At 43.4% G+C, this 22807-nt stretch overlaps 1 protein-coding gene across 1 annotated transcript in view; it reads right to left on the minus strand.

Moving 5' to 3' along the window:
- The window catches only part of epb41l3b (erythrocyte membrane protein band 4.1-like 3b), a 49958-nt gene that overhangs the window by 16242 nt on the left and 10909 nt on the right, over positions 1–22807 (minus strand). The window contains exons 2-14 of the mRNA XM_071528672.1: positions 18480–18685; positions 14362–14505; positions 9328–9432; positions 8663–8705; positions 8480–8555; positions 7961–8179; positions 6881–6968; positions 5807–5851; positions 5018–5170; positions 4456–4553; positions 3686–3861; positions 2869–3074; positions 1763–2347 (exon numbers count right to left, since the gene is read on the minus strand). Of these exons, the coding sequence (XP_071384773.1) occupies positions 1763–2347; positions 2869–3074; positions 3686–3861; positions 4456–4553; positions 5018–5170; positions 5807–5851; positions 6881–6968; positions 7961–8179; positions 8480–8555; positions 8663–8705; positions 9328–9432; positions 14362–14505; positions 18480–18674 (2133 nt within the window). The 5' untranslated portion in view covers positions 18675–18685. The remainder of the gene's footprint in view (positions 1–1762; positions 2348–2868; positions 3075–3685; positions 3862–4455; positions 4554–5017; positions 5171–5806; positions 5852–6880; positions 6969–7960; positions 8180–8479; positions 8556–8662; positions 8706–9327; positions 9433–14361; positions 14506–18479; positions 18686–22807) is intronic.

Here is a 22807-nt window from a genome sequence, read left to right on the forward strand (position 1 = left end):
AAGTTGAAACCTTCGGTCAGTCACTTTAACATTTAAGCATAATATCAGAGAGTTCGCCTTGGATTTGGAAAGGCTACATCCTGTTCTATATTCATTGAAATCCGGTCCAGGTAGGTAACACATTAGTTGTGTTGTCACTATGTAAACATAAAACTCTGGATATACAATAATTTGATTTGCTGATTTGGGTGATGAACAGTAACCTGACTTTCAGGCCCCCCTCTTCACCATGCAGGATGACAGGATGATCTGGATGTTTTAAACTGTCATAGTCTCTCTGCATTACAATATATTGTACACTCACTGAGCACTTTATTAGGAACACCATACTAATACTGGGTAGGTATCAGCTTTCAGCTCAATGTCAACTGGCTACCAAAGTGCCATCCGCCTCAAGGTTCGATGTGTTGTGCATTCTGAGATGCTTTTCTGCTCACCACAGTTGTAAAGAGGTTATCTGAGTTACTGAAGCCTTTCTCTCAGCTCCAACCAGTCTGGCCATTCTCCTCTGATCTCTCTCATCAACAAGGTGTTTCCGTCCGCAGAACTGCCGCTCACTGGGTGTTTTTTGTTTTTCGCACCATTCTGTGTAAAGTCTAGAGACTGCTGTGCTTGAAAATCCCAGGAGATCAGCAGGTTCAGAAATACTCAAAGCAGCCCGTCTGGCACCAACAGCCATGCCACAGTCAAACTCACTGACATCACATTTTTTCTCCATTCTGATGTTTGATGTGAACATTAACTGAAGCTGCCGACCTGTATCTGCATGATCTTATGCATTGCACCACTGCTACATGATTGTCTGAATGGATAATTGCATGAATAAGCAGGTGTACAGGTGTTCCTAATAAAGTGCTCGGTGAGTATACATTACACTGCCGCCATTTGTAATTCAAAAGAGTTTTGCTTGAGGGAAAAAAATCACAACTTAGCACTCTAAGCTGCTTCCCTAAAAAGCTGAGGGGCTTTCCGGAGCACAAGTACAATTTAAATGATTGATCTTACTTTGTGCTGCTTTGCTTGAGGCAGATTGCAACGCAGAGAGACTGACTGACTGAATGAGGGCACAGATGTATGTGGAAGTGTTTCCATGCAGCTGGTGTTGATCTTGTAGCAGTCTACACTATAAAGCTGTGAATGTAGATGATAACACTGAGATGGGTTAGGCACAAAGCTATAATGTCCTTAAATATGGGGTTTGGTGAAGGATTAGTAACTGAATGAGGATAGGTGACTTCTTCAAATCCCCAAAATCTCTAACAAACGCACAGTATTTAAATATTTCTATGAGGGATGTTTTTCCTTTGCAGTATGACAGTGATATTGTTCTACAGCTATTTGTTAGTGAGGCTGCTAAAAACTAAACTAGTATAGACTATCAACAAGAAGCTGAACTTGACTTCAATGTGAGTAAATCACTCCCCAGTGGCACTCATTGTTTGTGTCTAACCCTCTCGTTAAGGTGGAGCAGATACAAGCCAATCCATCAATTAAGAAATGGTGAGACTTGCATGTTCATCTCTGTGTACTCGTGATGCTGATGGGGATGCAGTCTACAGGATGACAATGTGACCAGGCAGAGATGAGGTTCTGAAAGTAGGAGAACTGACAGACACTGGGACACACACAGTCTCCAGGTCGGCTCTGGACTCTGAACAGCAGAGCGAGATACAGGACAGGATAAGGGGTTAACTGTTATAATGAACTGTCATTCTAAGCCAGAGGCGGGAATTGGAACACACAGGCGTACGCGCACACACACCTCCTCTTCCTCTGAACTGTCATGGTCATGGAAGCCCTGGGCTATGGAGGCGGTCAGGGAGGCTGCCTTGGGCTCCAGGTAGCAGAGGCACAGCGCCAGGGGGAAGGAGAGGGTGAGGGCGTAGGGGACAGAGAAAGAGGTGGAGAGCAGGAAGAAAAAGATGAAGAGGAAGCAGGGGATGAGCGAAGGCGACTTGATGGGCAGGAAGTGCTGCGCACATTCGGGGAGGAAGCGCATCTCCGACAGGTCGGGGAAGGTGATGTAGCCGTCCTCGTCCAGGATGGAGGACAGGTCGGGCAGGTGCAGGGAGAAGGAGAAGAGGGTGCCGCCGCGGCCTTTGCCCTGCTCCAGCCTCTGCTTGCGGGCTGAGAGCAGCAGGGCTTGCTCCTCCAGCAGCGCGGCCTTGCGGTCGGCGCGAGCTTGGCGGCGGCGGCACCCGGCGCTGCTCTTGGCCGGACTGACCGACGAGGCCCGTTTGCGCGCATTCTCCCTGCGCCGCCGACGCACTTTAGTAGATGAAACGGGGGACGAGGGCAGCGAGAGCTCTGAGCGGAGGGGGTCGGACGAGTATACACAAGGTGAGCACTGATGGGGAGAGGGATGATGGGAAAACGGGGACGAAGGGAAGGGATGCGATGTGTGTAAATGGAGAGGAGCAAAGGGGCAGGGGGCGAATGCGCATGAGTGCACACGAGTATAGTGTGGGGTCAAAGGAAGGACAAGAAAAGAAAAGCTAATTAGTAAAGCGCACACAAGACGAGAAGCACTCAGGCCTAGTCTACTGCAGTGGGTAAGCTGAAAGCATCTGGGATATTATTCTCAACAGCAATATAGTCCATTAAGGGAGAAAAAAAGAAAGAAAAGAAAATAATCTTCTAAAAAGGACTTGCAAAAGACAAGTCATGCAGCAGCTACTGAGAAAAAAAATGCACCATTCCCTCTCAGTGTGTAACCACCAACAAGAAGCATCTTCAACAATCAAGGCATGTTTGTACAAAATACAAATTTCTTTGAACCAAAATCCCCAAAAACACCCATCCAAGCCTCTGAAAGGTTCTTTTCTCCAACTCAAACACAGCAGCGGTGACTGTGCTGAATGTGTTTACCTTGGTGTCGTGTCTGAGCGGGGTGGAGGGGGCGGGCTCTGCCGTCCCCTCAGCGGTCATCTGGGCGTCCTCTTGCTCCGCCTTCTCTTCCTCTGCCTTCTTCTCTGGCGTTACCGTGGTGATGAGGTCTCCCTTGGAAATGACTTTAGCTGCCGCGTCAGCAGCGCTGTCCTTCATGAGGGTCTCATGGTTCTCCATGATGGGGGCTGGAGGACCAAGAGACAAACGCAGATGCAATGGACTGGAATCAGTGTGAATTTATTTAGACTCAGGCATTCACAGAGAACAAAATGGCCTGTTTTCAACACCTAACAAGGACAAATTTTAGTTATTCTAAATGCCATAAAAAATTTGAGCTTTTCATTTTTCGGGACAAAAGGATTTGATTTTGAATGGCACATAGCCATTATGATGCCCATTGTGGCCATGTCGCTGCAGATGTGAATAAATGTGCCAGAATTTTCAGCTTTGCCAGCTTTCAGGTGGAAAACACATTTTGTCTTCCTTTGAGAAGAAATTAGTTATTCAAGAGAACAATAAACTAATTTGCAATCCTCAAAAAGGGATTTTGCCATCATTTCTACTCACAAAAACTACCGGTGACTTACTGCAATTAGAGCAAGTTTTTTCACCCACTCAGAAAAGACAAACAAAACAAACAAGTAAAATTAACAGAGCACTTCCAATACTGTATGTATCAATTTGCATATGTAAAATTACGTTTTTTTTGCCGGTGATAAAATATCCACCTCAAAACAAACTGGACAACAGAAACTAAATCCAAGGCCATTCATCAAAACACAGGACCGCTCCTTACCTCCATCTAAGCTGCGGGACATGTTGTAGCGTTTGCTGGAAGAGCGTTCGAAGAAGGGAGCGGGTCTGATGATCTGGGAGCTGGCCCTGCGGGTCTGAGCCTGTGTTCTGCCGCTGTAGCGGAACTTGGAGCCGAGGCCCAGGAACTTCTTCGGGGGAGCCTCGGGGGATACGAGCCTGCCACGGTTACAAACACTCACATGAATCAAACCAGGAATAACCCACAGATTTAAGGTATGCCACTAAGCTTCTCCTTATTGGAGGACTCCCCGGAGATCTATTACCGTTGGGCTGGCGGCATGAAATAACCCAAGGGGGACTGTTTTTGCTTAAAGCTGCACTAGGTAACTTTGCACACTGGGTTAGGGATCCAAATGGCAACGAAAGGTAACTGCTTGAAAAATACCCAGTAATCATGTGAGGTGATGTCACTAAACTGCGCACAGCACACTCATGTTTACCAACCTGGGAGGTCTGTGATGCTTTACACCAAAAGATTAAAGAGATGAGAAAGCAAAATGTCTCATGTTGGTGAGTCAAGCTGCTTTGTCTGGATGGAGCGCTCTCTGCTGTTAAGGAGAAAGTTTTGTATTTTGCTCTTAAGTTTCATATTTTAAATTCCTGTGGGCAGAGAAGATTTCCCACCAGTGACCATTTGGCAAATAGGGCAACACAACAAATAGGGCAGCCCCACTTTGTGATTTAGGCTGATAAGTCGGGTGTATTTTTAGATTTAAAAAATCTTCCCTCTTGCCTTCTGGTATTTCTTACCTGAAGAAGGTGTGGTGCTCGACGCAGACCTTCCAGAGCCTCTTGGCGGCGCGATGATTTGGAAGCTTGAAACCAATCGTACTTTCAAACTGCTCAAACTGCAAGACAGGCGAAAACAAGTCACATCCACGGCAAAAATCACAATCTCACATCACTCTTCTACTCATCAATTCTGATCATATACAGTACTGTGCAAAAGTCTTAGGCATCCTAGATTATTTATATACATTTCTTAGAAGTCTTAGATGTTTTTTTTTGTTTTCTGGTTTTGTTAGTGTGTCAGTAGACTGCTGTTTATTGTAAATGTTTGATATTCAGAAACTTTTCATTTCATTAGTTTTGAAAGCATCTTCGCTTTATGGATTTCTTTGACATATGCCTAAGACTTTTGCACAGTACTGTATATCTATTTATTTTTAACCACTTCTCTTTTGAATGGGTTTTCCAATTTCACCTCCTATATTTTACTAGTCCTTACTTATATTTTTTTAACTCTGCTTTTTGATAAGTGTAACTCAACTGTAATTATTGAGATTTATGTATCTTGTTTTTTGCTGCTCACCTCGCCGGGCCGGATTTTGATGTAGAAGTTGTTCCTCTTGTAGGAGATCTTGAGCACTTTGGGCCAGGCAAACCTGTTGATCCGCAACCTGTCTCTGTAGATGAGGAGGCCGCTGGCGCAAACCCCCAACATTATCTCCACACCCTCAGAGTCCTGGGGAAGACACACGAACGGACGTGAAATAAAGAAAAAAAAAGAGAAGACTAAACCCCTTTTAAACTGCTTCAGGGTCTGCGATGTTTGTATAAAAGAAGCAATGTTCTTCTTTTTCCGTTCTGCAAAACATCAACTCCTATTCTATAAACTCTACAGCATATATGGGAGATGTATACTAGCTGGAGCACAGCAGGGTAAAAGTAGATGTAAACAGCAGCAGGTTTGTGATGGAAACAGGGTAAAGCAGGCAGGTGGAGAGTGGAGTCAGGCATTTGGTATTCTAATCTTCTCTATGCAGGTTGTGAGGGGTGACCATGAATAATGACTCAAGGGGCATTGAGTGGCAAATGCAACAGTGAAGACTTCGGGATATGGATGAAGCACGAAATGAGGTTGCGGAGTTCACAAGGCTCTTTATTGCACAAAGAATAAGATGAGCGAGTGAAACAGACGAGGACTTTTTTGAGAGGGAAGCGTTGATCCAAAGCAGGAACAACCAGTCTTAAATAACAGTGAGAGTGCAGTGCGTGTTGCAAACCGCAACTCGCACTTAGTGTCTGAAACCATGCATGAGGAGAAACCACACCAACACACACACACACTCAGGTAAGCACATGGAATGCAGCCTCTTACCTCTCCCTTAGCTGGAGCCAAGCACTCAAAGAGACTCCCTACCAACTAGGCGTTTAATGAGAGAGGAGAGAAGACAAAAGAGGAATGCTGGTCTGATTTATTCTCCATTACAGTTTATAAAAATTATGGCACTCACATATCCAACGTCTACTCGGTTCGATCGAGGCCGCTTCTTGAAATCCCCTTCTCCTTCATTCTGATCTAGATCTACGAAGGCAATATCCTCTTTATCGCTCGCATCTAGCTCCATTTTCACTTTCAAAACGCCTTTGATAACAGATTCAATAGATTCATATCTATCATAGAGTGATGTTTGTAATTTGCCTTGCTGACAACAGCAGTCCTGCCGCGGTAATCCAGCTCTTTCCCTCTCTCTCTCTCTCTCTCTCTCTGCTGCCTGTGTTCTAGTGACGCGTTTGATCCCATCTGGCAGGCGGATTAGAAACAACAAGAGAAACCACTGAAGTCAAGCTGGGCTCCAGACCCCCCCCATACCCCCCACCCCACCCCCAATCCACAGAGGCAGCAAATGACAATGTCAGTCAATCAGCGGCGCAGCGGTGGCATGTTAAGCTGTAGCATTACTGTGGCAGCGGTGATGTTTCTGAAGCAGCGGTGTTGTGGTGCTGGTGGCAAGCGACACTGCCAGTTGCGGGAGTGAAATGCGTTAAGATCTGTGGTCTTGCAGGTGCAGAATACAAAAAGTCGACATGTCACTTGGGTATTTCATGTCACTAATGTATCTTGGAGACAACTGTCATGAATGGAGACCTGGGTGGCATTCTGGTATACTGTTTAATTGTTAAAGATCACTTCAACATTTTCTTGTTTGTAAAGGAGGTAACAATTGCAATTACATTTCAACAAGTGACGGTTACAAAGTTGATAACAGAAACTTGAGGATGTCTCCAGCTGCAATGACTGCCTCCAATTTTCTATTTAATTTCATGGTCTCTGGACGTTCATGGCGTATTAATACTGATTAGTAATCCCTTAGAAATTCGTTTGACTTCAAAGAGACACAATAAATCTGAATACTGAATTCTGAGTTAAAAGGTTATAGGCTCTTCTTACCTTGGCATGGTGGAGGTCCACGCCGTACATCGACAGCTTCTTGGCATTTTCCAGGAAGTGCATCTCTGCTTCGGCTGGTGTCATCCCTCTGACAGAACGGGACAAAACAGATCATCGTCATATTGGTTCAACAGGTACAGGTAAAGCGAGCGAGAAGGTGCTGATCCTCTTTAAGCAATGTGGATATGCAACACCGGTGCGATGGCATTGAATCCAGCGAGATCTAAAACGGAGTATTCATAATCTTGTTGCATAAAAGCATCTGCAAATGGGTACGGTTTTGTTTTAATGTATTTTATCGGTTTTTATGGATGATTTTAACAAAGGCACCTCTCAGTATCATGAGTGCATCCATTTTTAGCATAGGTGGAGAAAATGGAAGCCCTCACCCTGGCAGTCTTGTTGCCGTGCTCCACCCATTGAGCTACACAGAACCGCATCAAATTACATCCAAATCAATATAATACAGGGAGAATGGGAGCATCAGATAAAGGTCTATAGCCAGCTAGATCTATTTATAGGACAATACATACTCAACGTCCGTAGAGATGATGGGTTTAGAGAGAGAAACATTCACCCAGACAGTCTAACTGATCGACTTGAAGTTGTCAGATTCAGGACTAAACAAGAGAGTTTTACAGCAAGTACAGTACAATTGGAACAAAAATTGCAATACTGAGCATTGCAATTCCTAATTCTTAGAGGCTGCCTATGTTTTGTTTTCCTTTTTAAATTTCTCAAATTTGGTTTTCAATCACAGGTTTTCAATCACAAACCCACAAAACTATGTATACAGGCTCTGAGCAGAATTCCTGTCAGCAAACCTACTGCAAGTAAGTAAATATTAAGTCAACAAAAAGCAGATTGTCAATATCACATAGCCCTAATATTGTGGGAAAAGCAAGTTTGCAAGTCATCTATGTGGACTACTTGATTAGTCAATAAAATCCTCTGTCTATTATTCAATCAAGTATTATATTCTTTAGTCAGAAACAGCAGTAGAAATGACTAAACTGACTTGTACTTCTTGCCAGGTTCAGGATTATATAAAAGCGTGTTACAAATGATGCGGAGACTAACTTGTAGGTCTTGTGGAGCTCCATGACCTTCTCCTCTAGCTCTTTGGTCTGGTTGGGGGCGAAGCGCAGCTCGCTGATGTAGTCGCTGCCCAGTTCGTCCGGGTCGTAGTCTCCGAGTTCAGACTGCACCGTGTAGGAGCCCAGGACCGTGTGGGTGGCGAAGGAGCAGGGCAGGCGACCCGAAACCACGTCATCCCTCAGCTGCAGGCACAGGTAGTACCTGTAAGGAAGAGGGAGAATCAGAAAGTGTTCAGTTTTTTTTTTATCAGTTTAGTTTTTGTTATCCAATCCCTTTTTTATCTCTCATCTTGATTTTAATCCTTAATTACTTCTTTTGAGTATTAGTACAGTTTTTTGGTGAGATGTTTTTATAAGCCCTTTGGGTTTTTCATCTAATCTCATCTGCACAATCTGTCATTTACCCCCCCCTCTTTCCACCTGTTTTTAATCATTTTTGTGGCAGAATCAAATACCTGCCAATGAACGCATAGCAATCAGCTTAAATGAGCTGCTGACTCACCTTGTAATATCCTCAGACAACTGGGAAGGGTCTGGAGGGTAAAACTTTACGTTGAAAGCAAAGTTCCAGGGTCCAGCTGAGACGTAACAGAACATTAAATTAGTAAAGCTCAATCTTACAATTGCATCTGCCTCGTTTCAAATCAAGATGAAATACTTGAGTGGTATTATTAGATTTACTTACTCCTGATCTGCTTCTTCAGCTCCTTGGAAGGGTCCAGCCAATTCTGCAACAGACAACCGCAAAACCAAGACCATTAATCACTGCCCAATTCCCGATCATTGTAAAATAAATTATTAAGGACCAGTTCCTGAAGTAGGACATCTTCACTGACCCCAGGACATAAAAACCAAGAGATTAATTACATATGGACCCTCAGGCTTTGGAATGGCCTGTCTGAGGAGCTGAGGCAGTGACATGTTATAAAACAGTTCAAATACACTTTTATAGACAAGCTTTTGTAAAATTTTTAATTATACCCATTTCATCCACCGATTTGCTTATTTTACTCTTCTGTAGCCCTGTTTTTAATTTGTGTCCAGCATTTTCTTGTCTGTAAACTACTTTGTAACTTCATAAAAAGTGCTTTGCAAATAAAGCTGATTAATATCATATTGTTGCGGTTGGATAAAAAAAAGTGTATCTTCAAAATGTCTATGAGAAACAGGCATGTTTTTAGATCGAACATCATGCATTTATTAGTGTATTTTATGGGGTTTTGAAAGGGTTTCATAAACTCAAGGGTAAAATTTTCTCAACCCACAGAGATATAATCCTTCAATTACGTTAGTTAACAAGTTTACAAGGTTTTCCCATGACAACAGCGATATTATAGGTTTCTCCTTTACCTTCTGATTCTCTATGTCTCTGTATGTGATGCCAAAGTAGTCCTTCTCCAGCAGGTTGAGGTGATCACATACTTTATCAAACAGCACTTGACCCTTGGCTCTCTTCTGGGGGAAAAGAAAAAACAGACAAACAGCAGTTGATTTAACAGGGGGTCAAAGAGCAAGAGTCATCTGACAGAGTCACACTGGAAGCAAGAGGCATTATCCCACCATGTATGTGTATGCTCACCATGTTATATTTAATGGATTCTACCAGCAAATTTGATGTAGGCTGTTATTTTGCTTAAGAAAAGGGTTGCATTCCTATTCCTACACTATATTCAGCATCTACAAATATGAAAACAAACAAAAAAACGAGTTAAATTTAGCTATGGAAATGTGATTGCCCATAAAAAAAATATATTTTGCCCATCTCAGGTATTGCAATTTTATGACGTCATAGGATTATATTTTCCTTTATCCTGAGGGAATAATAACTCAAAACTCATAAAAGAACAGAGATCGAATCTGGGCAAATCTAAGGAAGATTCATACTTTTGCAGAATAACAACATAAAAGTCAATTTTGGTGGAATTCTTAACATGCGATACACGCTTGATCCAAAGCGCCTGACAGTACCGTACCGCAGTGCATTTTCAGTGAGACTTGAACCCCTAACCCTGCCAGTGTTTGTGCCACGCTCTACCAACTGAGCTTCACTGGATCAATTCCTCTATAAAAAGCATCAAATAAATACACCTTCAAATTCCTGAGCCTCAAGGTGAACAATCCTGTGAACAACATCATCCCTCTGAAGGCTAACACCGGTCGATGGCACGTCTTTAAGTGAGCGCCGGGTGTCACTGGCTGCCGCTCCCTCATCTCCCCCAGAGGAGGAGGCTGGGGCTCAGCGGCTCATTTGGCCGGCTCCCAGAGGATATTTTAAGGTCTGTGTTACCACGACACACAAGCCTCCGCGGTACACACAGAGCCCCGGCCAGATCCCCACGTCTGGCTCCACCGCGCCACTGTGACCACTTATTCCACCAGCAGGGCCGGTCTGGCCATAACACACACACACACACACGCTTCTGCAGAGTAGTGCACACACACAATCTATGGCACGAAGACTCAGGAGCACACAAATTTAAGTATAAGGGCTGGAAGATATTGACAAAAAATGTCATCATATCATCAAGTTTTTGTTGTGATGATTTCTTGTGAAGAAAAGTGGTTTTGTTAAAAAAAACCCCCACAGATGTTAGTATGCAGGATTTACTGAGGTTTTCACCAGTATTGTACTTGATTCATGGACCAAAGATTAGCCGAAGCACTAAAACACCTTGTTCAGAAAATCCATTTTGGACAGCTCTCTCTCTTAATTAATTGCAGCCTCTGCGATTTGGAAATTGCATATGTTATTGCTATTTTGATTAATTGTTCAGCTCCAGCAAGTACGTAGTAGAAGTAGCAGCAGGAGCACAATGGTCTCAGACACAGAGAGTACATGTGCATGTGCAGACACACACACACACACTTCCCGTCACTAGACACAGACACACACATCCTTTACATGAGAGGAGATCTGGAGTGTGCGTGTGATTTTAACAGAGCTATAAAGCCGGCGGTGGCAGATAGTTAATCCTACCGGAACATCTCGGAGGGAATTAGCAGGATCGTGTCAGACTGCCGCTGCCTTGCTGTGACTGTGGCTTCTCAACTCAACACTTAACCCTAACATTACTGACAGAGCGATTTCACAAAAAACAAACAAACTGGTCGTGATCTGCAAAACTAGGTTTATTCTGTTTGGGTTTAGTCAAGTAGTTGTCTCCCAAACAGACAGTTGTTTCAGTTGTTTAGAAGAACGAGAAAAGCAGAAAAATGGAGGGAAAATCGATCTCATATTATAAATGAATCGGAGCTGTAGGGCCAAAATACCTGACATTCTGAGAAAATGTGAAAAACCTCATCCACGATCAATTTCATGATAATCTCTTCTAAAACCATCTTTGCCTAGGGAGCGAACAACAACAGTAGCTGTGTGTTATGGAGGTTCACGGTGATTAACTGAAGAGATTGGAACGTGGGCTAAACCACCACTAAACCACTTACTGAAAGACAACATCTAACATGCATCTAGCTTAGAGGTACGATAAAAAAAAAATACATCTAACTTACTGACGCAAAAATATACCAACGATTTCTAATCACAAGACAGTGAGGGGGAGAACAGAGTATTACTGTGGCACAGAAAACGATGAGAAACTCCTCGTAAAAGACATTTTTCCCACAGGAGAAAAATGAGTCAAGCTAGAAAACTGCGAGGTCATGGAGATAAAAATGTAATATCTTGACATTCTGGATTAGTTTCTAAAGGGATTGGGAGGAGGAAAGGGACTCCCCGCTGCAATTATCTGAGGATCCTCTGACCTCAATTGTTTCACCGTGTGAAACAACACAAGCTTTAACTGGCCTGTGTTTTAGCCTTGCCTGTCAATACGCTTTTATCCAACTGGTAGTTTCAGGCAAGCAATCTGATTGGTCATGATCATGATTTATTGATTGCTATGCCAACTCTTGACGTGACCAGGGATCTAATTAGCCATCTTTCGTGTTTTCTTATGAATATAAACTACTTGAAAACTTTTTAGTTGGTACATATGCATTAGTAACTGTCGTATGAAATATATAATACCCAAGAGGACGGTTTTTACTGTGATTATGGGTATTTTCGTGCTGCCGAAGGTACCCGGCTATGCTTCATGCCTATTGCATCACCGCTGGACCCATTATCACAGCTCACTCTTTTTGTATTATTGATCTCTTAAAGCTGCCTGGTCTAAAAAGCTCAGGGCCTGACTGCAGCTAAAATGTAAAATGTGTGTGAGATGCTTTATGGAAAGAAAAGGAATACAGTTACATGTATAGCCTGCCTAATCCTAGAAAGTTTTCACGATTCCAGACAGGCAACTCCTAATCATTCCAGTTTTCCTGCATTTTTTCTTCTTCTGTCTTGTTGTGTTCCTCCTGCTCACATCCCTTCTAATGCACTGTAGCCCAAGGTCAGCTGTAAGTATCCCTCCTCTGATGTCAGTGTTAAGACGTGGGAGGGGTGAGGTGAGCCCAGACCCCTGCCAGGGCCGCCCTGACCCAGGCAGCCCTGGCAGGAGGCAGGGCAGAGGGATTAGAGGATAGTAAACAGATGGGACAGGGTGATTCCTCTGGAGCCTCTGCGTCCGATACACACTCCAAACGTGCATGCTAACACCCTACGTGCAGAGACACACACACACACACACACCCTCTAAACAGTGATCTAACCTAGTCTCTACACAGTGTCTTATTAAGTTTATTAAATTTAAATGGTAATTAGGTAAATTGTTATGGATACAGTATAAGCTCAGTTTGGACACATGCAATATACACTACCAGTCAAAAGTTTGGACACACCACATTTTTCTTATTTTTACTACTTTCCACATTTTAGAATAATAGTAAAGACTTCAAAACTATGAAATAACATGAATGGAATTATGCAATGACCAAAAAAAGAAAGAAATCAAAACTATCTTATATTTTAGATTCTTTAAAGTTTCAAAGCCTTTGCCTTTCCATCAAGGCAATGGCTTTGGAAAGAAATTCATACATAGGCTTCAACTTCACTATTTATATTTGTCTAAGAAACACATTTCAAGAATTTAAGCATAAGCCTTTAGATCAAAATGGCTTTAAGATAATGAAAAACATAGCACATATTCAATCAGGTGTGTCCAAACTTTTGACTGGTAGTGTAATTTTCTGAGACACTGAAAAATTTAGAAGCACAAGAAAGTATGTCAGGTAATTGAAAATGTGCATCCCTACTTTCAATTTCACAAGATTCAATTCACCAGAGGTTAGGGAGCATGAGTCTCCAGCAGCATATGTTTCTAAAATGACATCACTGTAGAAACCTGCTAGGAGTCTGTCTGGAGGGCCACAGGTCCAGACTGACTCTCATTTCCAGACCAATGTCCTCAGGAATCCTTCCAGGGCCACAGTGGGAGATCAAGCTGCTAAGTAATCATGCCGACACAGAGTGTGTGACGCTGATTCCCTCCAACAAATGCCCCCCATTTCATGGTCACACACCCCCCCGCCCCACTAAAAACAGCCAGCTAATCCCTCTGTCCAAACCCCTGGTGGGGAGGAATCTGGTTAGAGCAGATTTGGGAAGGAGGGTCTGAGTCACTGCCTTGCTGGGTCTGGTCTTCCTCACTCAGCCGACACACATTCTGGCAAAGTACAAAGATGAAGTGTTGCACTCTCAAATGCGGCTTTGAGAAGAGGCTCAACTTTGTATTGTTAGGAAGGAGATTTGAAAGTCTGAAATGTTAAATAAGTTAATTATTTAGATTTATTTCTGAATTAATAAGGTTCCAAGGGTAAAGAATGGCTGTTTGAAGGTAGAGAGAAGCAGTGTTGCTGTGGTGGTCCAACCCTCCCGCCACATTTACAACACAAAGAAGCAACTTTTTGACTGATAGTTGTCCTTGCTTCAAAAGGTTTATTTTTGGATATGGGATGAGCTTTGAAAAAAATGCTAAACATTTAAAAATATGAGTCTTTTTTTTCTCAAAACTACACAATGCAGATTTGGGAAACAACAAACAAACAAAAACTAATCCTCACACAGCAATTTGACAAAGTGCATACATACTGTAAATGCGCAGTGAAACCCACCAAAGTCCAACTTTCAAAGCCCAACTTCCAAGCCATCTGTAGCATTGTCATGATACCACAGTTTTATCCAATGATAATATACCAGGCCAAGTACCAAGTAATATTGATAACATTCAATGCACAGAGCTTTACTGGGTACAGTAAAAGACTGAAGCACAGACTGGCAAGTTACTCAGCTCTTTTACAAAACTCTCCTTTTATGTTCATCTTTAAAATTGGGAGGGAGGGATGTATCTTTTTGTAACATATTGTTACTATGCACTTGACTAGAATAAAGATGTGTATTACTTGCAAAGTAATAAAGTAAACCCCCCCCCCCCCGTGTCTCACCTCCACAGTGAGTGTGTAGTCAGAGCCGTCCAGCAGGGTGACCTTACACTGCATGTTTTTCAACTTCTTCACTCCTCTCAAAGGAGACCTGGACAGACGACTGGTGGAAGACCTGTGGGATACCTGGTCCTCTTCCTGGTACTCCTAAGAGGAAAACAACAACTGTTAGTTTCACATAATGAGTTGAATATTGAATTAATATATGTAAAGTGATAACTGTAGTCTTCTGTATGCTTTGCACTGTCCCTTTGAACTGTATGTGAGAACTTGTTTTCCTTATTCAATACTGCAAGCTACTCAGATGTCTCTGCAATGTCATGAAGATAAATTCCTGTACATTTATTGTGCTTGGCCACAGAAAAGGGAGTCTGATCAAGAACACAACACTAGCATTTAGGCGAAATGGCCCTCTGAATGAAAAGGCCAAACACCGTAGTTGAACAATGCTGAATGACACAAAATACCTCCTGTACACTGCGCTCTTACCAAACTGCCTCAAACTGCCCTAAATGTCAGTTACTTAACACAGTTGTCTTTGACAAAACCACCAGTTCTGTCACATGTCCAAAACCTAAAAATAGAGACTGGGACCCTGAATGAACGTAATCAGGTCCCACTGAGAAGACCTAGAGGTGTGCCGCCATTTTGTCTTAGAGAAAATCCAATTTTCCACTTCGCTGAAAACAAAGCCCTTCCTGAGTGACTTTGTGCAGAAAAAAGGCCTTGGCTCTGAGACATTTTACTTCTTACTCTGAAAGTGGATTTACTGCCTCTTTTCATTTTGATATTGGAAATGTCTTTTCTTGCTCTCCAGGCTATATCCATCATATTGTGGCTATCTACTGTAGTTATTGTAGACCAGTACTTCCTCTGCATTCATTCAGCAGTGGTGCGCAACCATACAAGAAAATTGCTACCACTTTTAGAAAACATGGGGAATTAAAATGACATCGTAATTTAGTTTAATCTCCCATTGTAAAATAAAGAATGGTGTTTTTCCAGTGTTTACTGATGATTTATTGATGATGAAACAAGCACCACTGATGCATAAAAACAGAGAAGGAAACACTGTAAATGGAGGCCGCTTCATTCACATGTACACGTTGTTGTGCCAGAACAATATCTCAGCCTGAGCACGTCCCAGAGGAAACACTGACGCTGTCATGTCAGACTGCTGTGCTTTCTATCAGCCTTGTTCATGCCAATTCACACTTCTCACAATAGCAGAGCATCATCCATCATCCACAGTATGACACAACTAGGGCTGGGTGATAGCCTACTGGATTTTACGGTATACCGGTATGGATCCTCTCCATCGTATGTGTTTTTATGACACAGCTGTGAATGACATTGTAAAAAAAAAAATAGTTTTAAACTCTGGGATGATTTCTTTTTCTTATTTTTGTGGGCACTGTATAGAGTAAACAGAGGAGAAACTTGTGTGAACTCATTGGTTGGCATCCTATAGTCATGCAAGAGTATCTTTGTATATAGTCAAATAACATTATAGCATCAAAAACACATTTTTTTTCCCTTATTGCCCAACACAGGACATAATGAACATCTCTCTCACACCTCCCCCATTCCAGCCCATTATGATTCACCAGCAACTCATGCTCTATTTCCTCTCTTCATCAAACACCTCATTTCCATACTTAATTTTTCCACATTATGATAAAAGCCACACTGCTGGGTCAGTGGGGTTGCGAGCTTGAGCATGCTCAAATTGCAGCTGCATGCTCAAACATGCTGCAGAACATAAGAAGGCAAAATATCTTAAAGCCTAAGCCCTTTTTTCCCCTGCACATCTGTTGTCTGGGTCCAGTGACTTTGACCTTTCCACTCCTTCATATTGGTTGCTTATAATGACAGCACTCTATAAATTTAAACTTAATCCACTGTTGCACTCATTCTAACTTCTAAGAAAGGACCATCAGCCAGTTGAGACACTGGCACAACAGGACTGCTTAAGCTAATCCCCCCCCCACCTGTGAGCCTCACCTGATCAGAGTGTGTGTGACTTCCTGCTTGTGGGGTGAACGTGTGCTACCAGAAAGATGCTCCCATCTTGAGTAGTAAGGGGAATTCAAACTTCAAATATAAATGTTTGTTTGGGGGAAAAGTTTGTCTGTTACCTGGTGAACAAAACACCAACTGGGTCACTCTGTTCTTGAACTACACCAATCACAAAGTTGTGATTGCAGAAGTCACATGCTGTGGACCAGTTGCAAATCTGTATATATCAACAGCTGAACCAAGCTAACCCTATTGTATTTCGTTAAACGGCTGATTTAGCTGAAAAGCAGGATTCTGCCTTTAGTCTGCCAGTGCCCCTGCTGTTTGGGAGCTCTGGAAATTTAACCTGCAGATCGATCAGATAGTGAGCCCAAAAGCTTGTTTGGGCCAATATCCGCAGACAAGCTCTTAGTGTTCAGATAACATCGTGCGCTACCTGGGCTGTCTCAGGCACAAAATGGACAGGCTGCAGGCTGCACTCTTCCTCATAACAGAGAGCAATGGTTTTAAAAAACGCTGAGCTGATTCCAAAATGCCCTGGGATTCTCCATTGTTCTAGAGCAGAGCATGAAAAAAACTCTTTTGTCCACAGGCCACAGTGACTGAGTCATCCCAAACTTTCTTTCTTTCACTAATTTACCAGCAAACTCGAATATAAGAGAAACTAAACTAGAAAAGAATAGAAAACAATCCCCAAATCATGGTTGGTTACCTGCCAGAGTGGCTGGCAGAGTCGACAACCTTATAAGAAAAACAAAAATGTCACTGCCTCACCATATAAACAAGGTGCAAGAACTATAAAAAGGTAGAAAGAAAGAACAAATTCAGCTACTACTGGAGACTAGTGGAAGGTCTAAAAACTATTTTTCGTTGTGCAGAAAAAACAATGTGTTTCAACAGAAGGCCTTCATCAGGGATCAATAGAGGCAACAACCTTATCAGGCAGAGTCAAAATTTACTGGCATTTGCCTGGTGTTCATTTCCCGCCTTGTCCTAGACCAGTAATCTCTAACCATGTGCCATATATGCAGGTTTTCCTTCTAAACAAACGGAACAGCAGCTCATTTTATCTATTAGTTCCTCATGTCTGGGTGAAATTATCAGCTGGTGTAGTATTTGGTTGGAATGAAAACCTGCATACACACACAGGGTCTTTCTCAATATGTGTTGTTGTGCGCACCATTCCAACACAGAGGAATGTGAGGACGGATAAAAATCTTGACAGTTTACTTGCCAATTGAGACGTATCGGATGACGACTTGGACGACGAGAACGAATGTGAAGCCCCAAGATTCATTGCGCAAATGACGCATCACGTCCAAACAGTGCTATAAAGCATAGCACAGAGCCTCTTACTTGTAGCGCGACGTCATGCCCATCGCCCATCTCAAACTGTAAGGAGGTTTTCTCTGTTAATGCATTCTTATTGCGTTCTTTGCATTCTTGGATTTGATTTGTCACCAATAGCCAGTGTCCAAAATTAACTGGCTTACCTGCTACAAAAAAAATAGTATTTTTTACTGGCCAAAATATCTAATATACATTTTTCATCGAAATATGTCCCTGTACCCGTTTTCAATCCTCAGGTCCTGTGCGAAAAATTCAATAAAGAGAAGAAAGAAGGTTTACAGTTTCAATTTAAAACTTGCTCACTCATTTATACAATGGATCTTTGTCTTCATCTTACTTTTCTCTCTTTGGTGGCCTCACATCATCTCATGGGAATAACGCTAAGTTTCAACTAACTTTAAGCTACTTTACCATCCAGGCAGCGGAGAAACTTAAGTTCAGACGCTCACGGTTTGTGTAGAGCAGCGTAACAGGCAGCCAATCGGGAGTCTTGATTTAATTTGCTCATGGTCAGAGAATGTATAGTGGTCAGCAGGGTCAAAGGTTGAACCAGGCAAAGACCAAAGACTGTATATAACCGAGGAATTATTATTGATTTATCCGACAAACACACATTTTACTGGCATTTGGTGCTTGGTGGGGTGTATTTTTGGACACTGCCTATGGCTCCGGATGACACATGGTTGGAAACCGCTGTCCTAGGCCGTATTCACACAGTACAGGGAGTGAATGTGGTACGGATGGAGGCTCACCTGTTCCTTCCTGGCAGGGGTGCTGTGTCCGGCGGCGGCAGGGAGCGACTCCGGCTGGGCCTGGGGCGAGGCGGGTTCGGCTGCTGCCTGGCTGGGCTGGGACGCTGCTTTAGCCTTCCCCTTCTCCGTCTCCTTGTTGTCCTGCTGCTGCTGCTGCTGCTGCGGCTCCGAGTCTGCGCCTGATTCAGTTGTCATGGCAAATCACGCTGGAGCAGAGGAGAGAGGAGGGAAAAGAAGAGGGGGAGGAGCAGAATTAGATGAGTCAGCTGACGTGCTTTGAAAGCTCTTCATTTACAGTCGTTTTTCAACCCAGTGAGTGATCAACAACTCTCTGACGCAAACGCAAAGACATGGATATTTATGATATTTATGACAGTAGAATGAATGTGAAATGAATATGACCAGCTTAGGTGCACTCAAATCCTATTCTTAATAATCTCAAGGCTCTCGGCAGTTGGTAACTGAAGTCTGATGGTGCCTTGACATTCACAAATCCTACAATACAAGTCTGTTCACATATCCTCGGGGGCTGAATTCAACTGGTCCAAAACGCTGCATATCTGTATGTATTAGGAGTAGCAGTAACTATCAACATTCAACAGTGGACTGAGTAGATGACGACACACATGCAATGTGTTAGAGGAGTAAAGCGTTAGGAGAGTAATTTTATTCATTACAAACCGAGAGGCTACCAATGCAATCAACAGCAACAGTGACGGAAAACCAATTCTGTAACCATGTGACGTCCTCTCTGTTCCAAGTATTTACACAGCCATCCCAAACATCTGAACTACAGCAGCACACGTCTTTCATAACATGACCTTCTCCCTCTGCGCATAGCAGCATACCAGCGACAGACGTGCTCCCAAGGGCCTAAAACTGGGTAATGAGAGGAAACGTCTAATAGCCTGTTTTGCCAAACAAAGATGACAGATAGGACGACTCGCGCCGGGGGCCCCGGTGCTAACCGTACCCAGAGGCTCTCACTTTAGGTTAGGATGTGGGGTTTGGAGGGCGTGTGTGCGGGCTGGCGGGCCTCTGCGGAGAGTCTGGGGTTTATAGTATGGATGCTTGTCATTCTGCTGTTGGCCTCCTTCTCCCTGAGCTCTATTTATAGGGCCGTGTTTACTCTGGGGTGGAAGGATTCAGGCAAGGATCTCTGACTTCCAGCCGTGGCCCAGGACAGCAGCCTCTGGATCAACACAGCCAACACTGTGGACTGGGGAGATCCCAAACCTTTTGACATGTAGGGCCAAGTGCTGGAACATAGCAACAATGGGGAGCTGCGGGCTAAAAAAATGCGACAAGGCATTGATTATTTAGAATGTAACAAGCAGGCATTAGCTTTTTAGGTCGGATGTCAGCAAGGTGTTTGTTCGTTTGCTTTGTAGTAAGCAAACTACCTCAGAATAACTCCTCAAATATAACTTAATTAGATCAAAATAGACCAAAGACAATAAATCCTCATTGTCTGAAAAACTTTGGAGGATCATGAAGGCTTTTCAGCAGGCCAGATTTGGCCCGTGGGCCCTCTGTTGAGTGGCCCTGCTTTAAGCAGCACTGGCAGGCGCATAACTGGAATATTAATAGCTGGAGTCCATGCCCCTGACATGCCCCTAACATGCCCCCATGTTGTTTACTGATGTTCTCGTTACACTTTGTGTGAGAGGCGTTACTTCAATTAGCCTACAATATACTTTGAGTTGAATCAGGCGCTTTTTGTCCTGAATCAAGCGCCTTAGGTGAGATTAATGATTCCACTGTGCAAACGAAAAAACCTCTTGATTCAATATCATTTGGTATTACTGATTATAATAAAGCAGAATGATAGAGTTATTGAGTAGGGGATTGGTGCTTGAACGCCAAATGGTAATTTTCCTCTGCTAATGAGCATTGCTTGGGATCTCTATGCAACTGCTTCAAATAGGATTAGAATATAATGCCAAATCATGCTTTGCCAAGTAACAAAAACCACTTCAGAACAGAGCTTTATTCGTTTTTAAATGGATCAGGATGATGTTGACTCGGTGCAGTGGTAAATCTGGACTTAGAAATGAAATAAACCAATTGGGAGCCTCAAGCAGCTCATTCAGTGTTTCTGCCCTTGTTCATGCAGCAGTCCAGAGCATGTGTTTGAAGCAGGGTGGGTCACTGAACGCAGCATGCTGATCAAACTCCCTCAAACCTTCAACTTATATAGCTTCAGGCGCTATAAAAAGGCTGTATAGATTACCAACTCTAGATTATAGGGTTGACTTCCTGTAAGCAGTAACGTAAACGAAGTGTTGAAGTCACAGGATCAAAATTGCAACCCTGGCTTTTAAAGAACATGTTTTCCAAGGGAAGATAAGCAAAGGCAATTCTAAAAGATCACTGAGGTGAATTCGACCAGAATCCTGTCAAAACCTCCCCACCACTTTATTGTGTCATGTGGGGCAGAGTTGAGCAGCGGCTCAGTAATCGGCTGACAGATGAGGGCAGCACAGCTAACCTTTGCTTTTCTTAACCGGCTATGAAACAGGAACTATTGCAGGAGGGGGGCGGGGGGGGGGACAGGAACATCTTAGCACCATAGAAATGGAGGAAGAATACGTTCAGTCACTGGTGACAGGCACTCTTCACAGGGCTACACAACAGCCAACACAGTAGCCTTGTGTGCGGTCAACACTATGGACTGGCACATACATTATGCATTCAGAAAGCTGTATTCAGAAAACATTTAGTGCACTGGATGGCTGCTAGTATACAGCAGCAGCTGATGACTGCGCCGATATATCATATTGAGCATGAGATTCAACTGTGTGGTGCATTCAGAGTTTGTCCATTAAAAAAGAAAAGTAAGCACATTTTAAAGTAATGTAATAATCTGTGACATTTTCATATAATAAACGTCTTTTTTGCTACTCTCTATCGCTGACTGATATATTTATATACCCAGATCATGAAACCTTTCACATTTGCTGCTCTAAATACCCCGTGCCGTGTTGGGTAAGTCATTCCAGTAAAAAAAAAAACACTCACAGAGGAAGTGATATGTTTTACATTTCCAGCAACAGCTGTTTGTTTGGAATAAACAGAAGAAGGACTGGGTAGTTAGCATGAGCAGCGATAGCCACTATGGCTGGACAAACAAAGAAAAGAGGGCCACTGAAGAAACTGAAACTTCATCAGTAGAAAATCCAAGGAAAAAGACGTCACAGTACTGGACGCACTGTTTGATTTCTAGTTGATCTCTCGGAAACGCAGTGGAAAAACAACACAGCACCTCACTTAGCACCAAAGATGTCTCCCAGATTACCACTTTAAAATGACTCTCAACTTAATTGACACCTCATGAAAAGCAGATGTATTCTTCTCAGACACACACACACACACACACACACACACACACACACACACACAGATAAAACTAATATTCTGAGTGGTGTGACCATGTGGGAGGAGCAGAAACCATCTGCACCCCTGTCTTCCTGCAGAGACGACGTCGCCTCAGCAGAACAACTAGCACTACACTCTTCTTCCCAATACGAATCCAGAATAACTTGTAGAGAGGCAAACACACCCATGGGCGCTGAACAAACAAATCAAAACCGGATCGAATCACGTTCAGAGATAATGGCGAGACGGCCCGGTGCAGTGGATATTCATAACCATGATTAATGCTCAATGGCGGCGTATCAGTATGTAGCTAGATTACATAATTGATGACTAGCGCTGAATACTTTGGCGCTGCCCTGTGCCTGCAACCTCCATTTTAAGGTCCATTTGTGATTGTAATGCACACTGCTGGAAAGGGGCATATGCACACACACACACACACACACACACACACACACATACACATACAGGATGAGGAGCTGCCATCTGTGCTGAGTGCCATTAGCTGGAATAAACCACAGCTGGGCCCATCTCGAAACCACCTCCCACCCCCACCCCCAGACCTCTAGGGGCTTGGGGAGGTTACATGGAGGTGACTACTGAGCGTTTTTTGACACGTCCAGGCCCATCCTGACTGGGCAGGACTACTGTATATGACTCCCCCCCCTCTACACGGCTGCAGGGCTGACAGCTGTCACACACACACACACACAGCTACTGTAACAGGATACTGGGTAGCTGGCCTGTCCACTCAAGTGAGACACCTCTGCAAACGGGAGGCAGACCTTTGAGCCCCCAAGTGCCTTCAACTGTCCTGACCTCCAAAGACTGACAGAATTATTGGGTGTTACGTGTAGTGACATGCAGAGTCTGCTGCCCTCAGTAGGTCTTGCTCTGTTCTGTTACACCGTATGTGAGGTCCTGTCCTCCCTAGAACGTGCATCAGAACA

This window comes from Centroberyx affinis, unplaced genomic scaffold, assembly GCF_046629955.1.
Source record: "Centroberyx affinis isolate AG114_WGS23_722 - 3 ecotype Tasmania unplaced genomic scaffold, CSIRO-AGI_Caff_v1 ptg001696l_1, whole genome shotgun sequence".
Classification (NCBI taxonomy): domain Eukaryota; kingdom Metazoa; phylum Chordata; class Actinopteri; order Beryciformes; family Berycidae; genus Centroberyx; species Centroberyx affinis.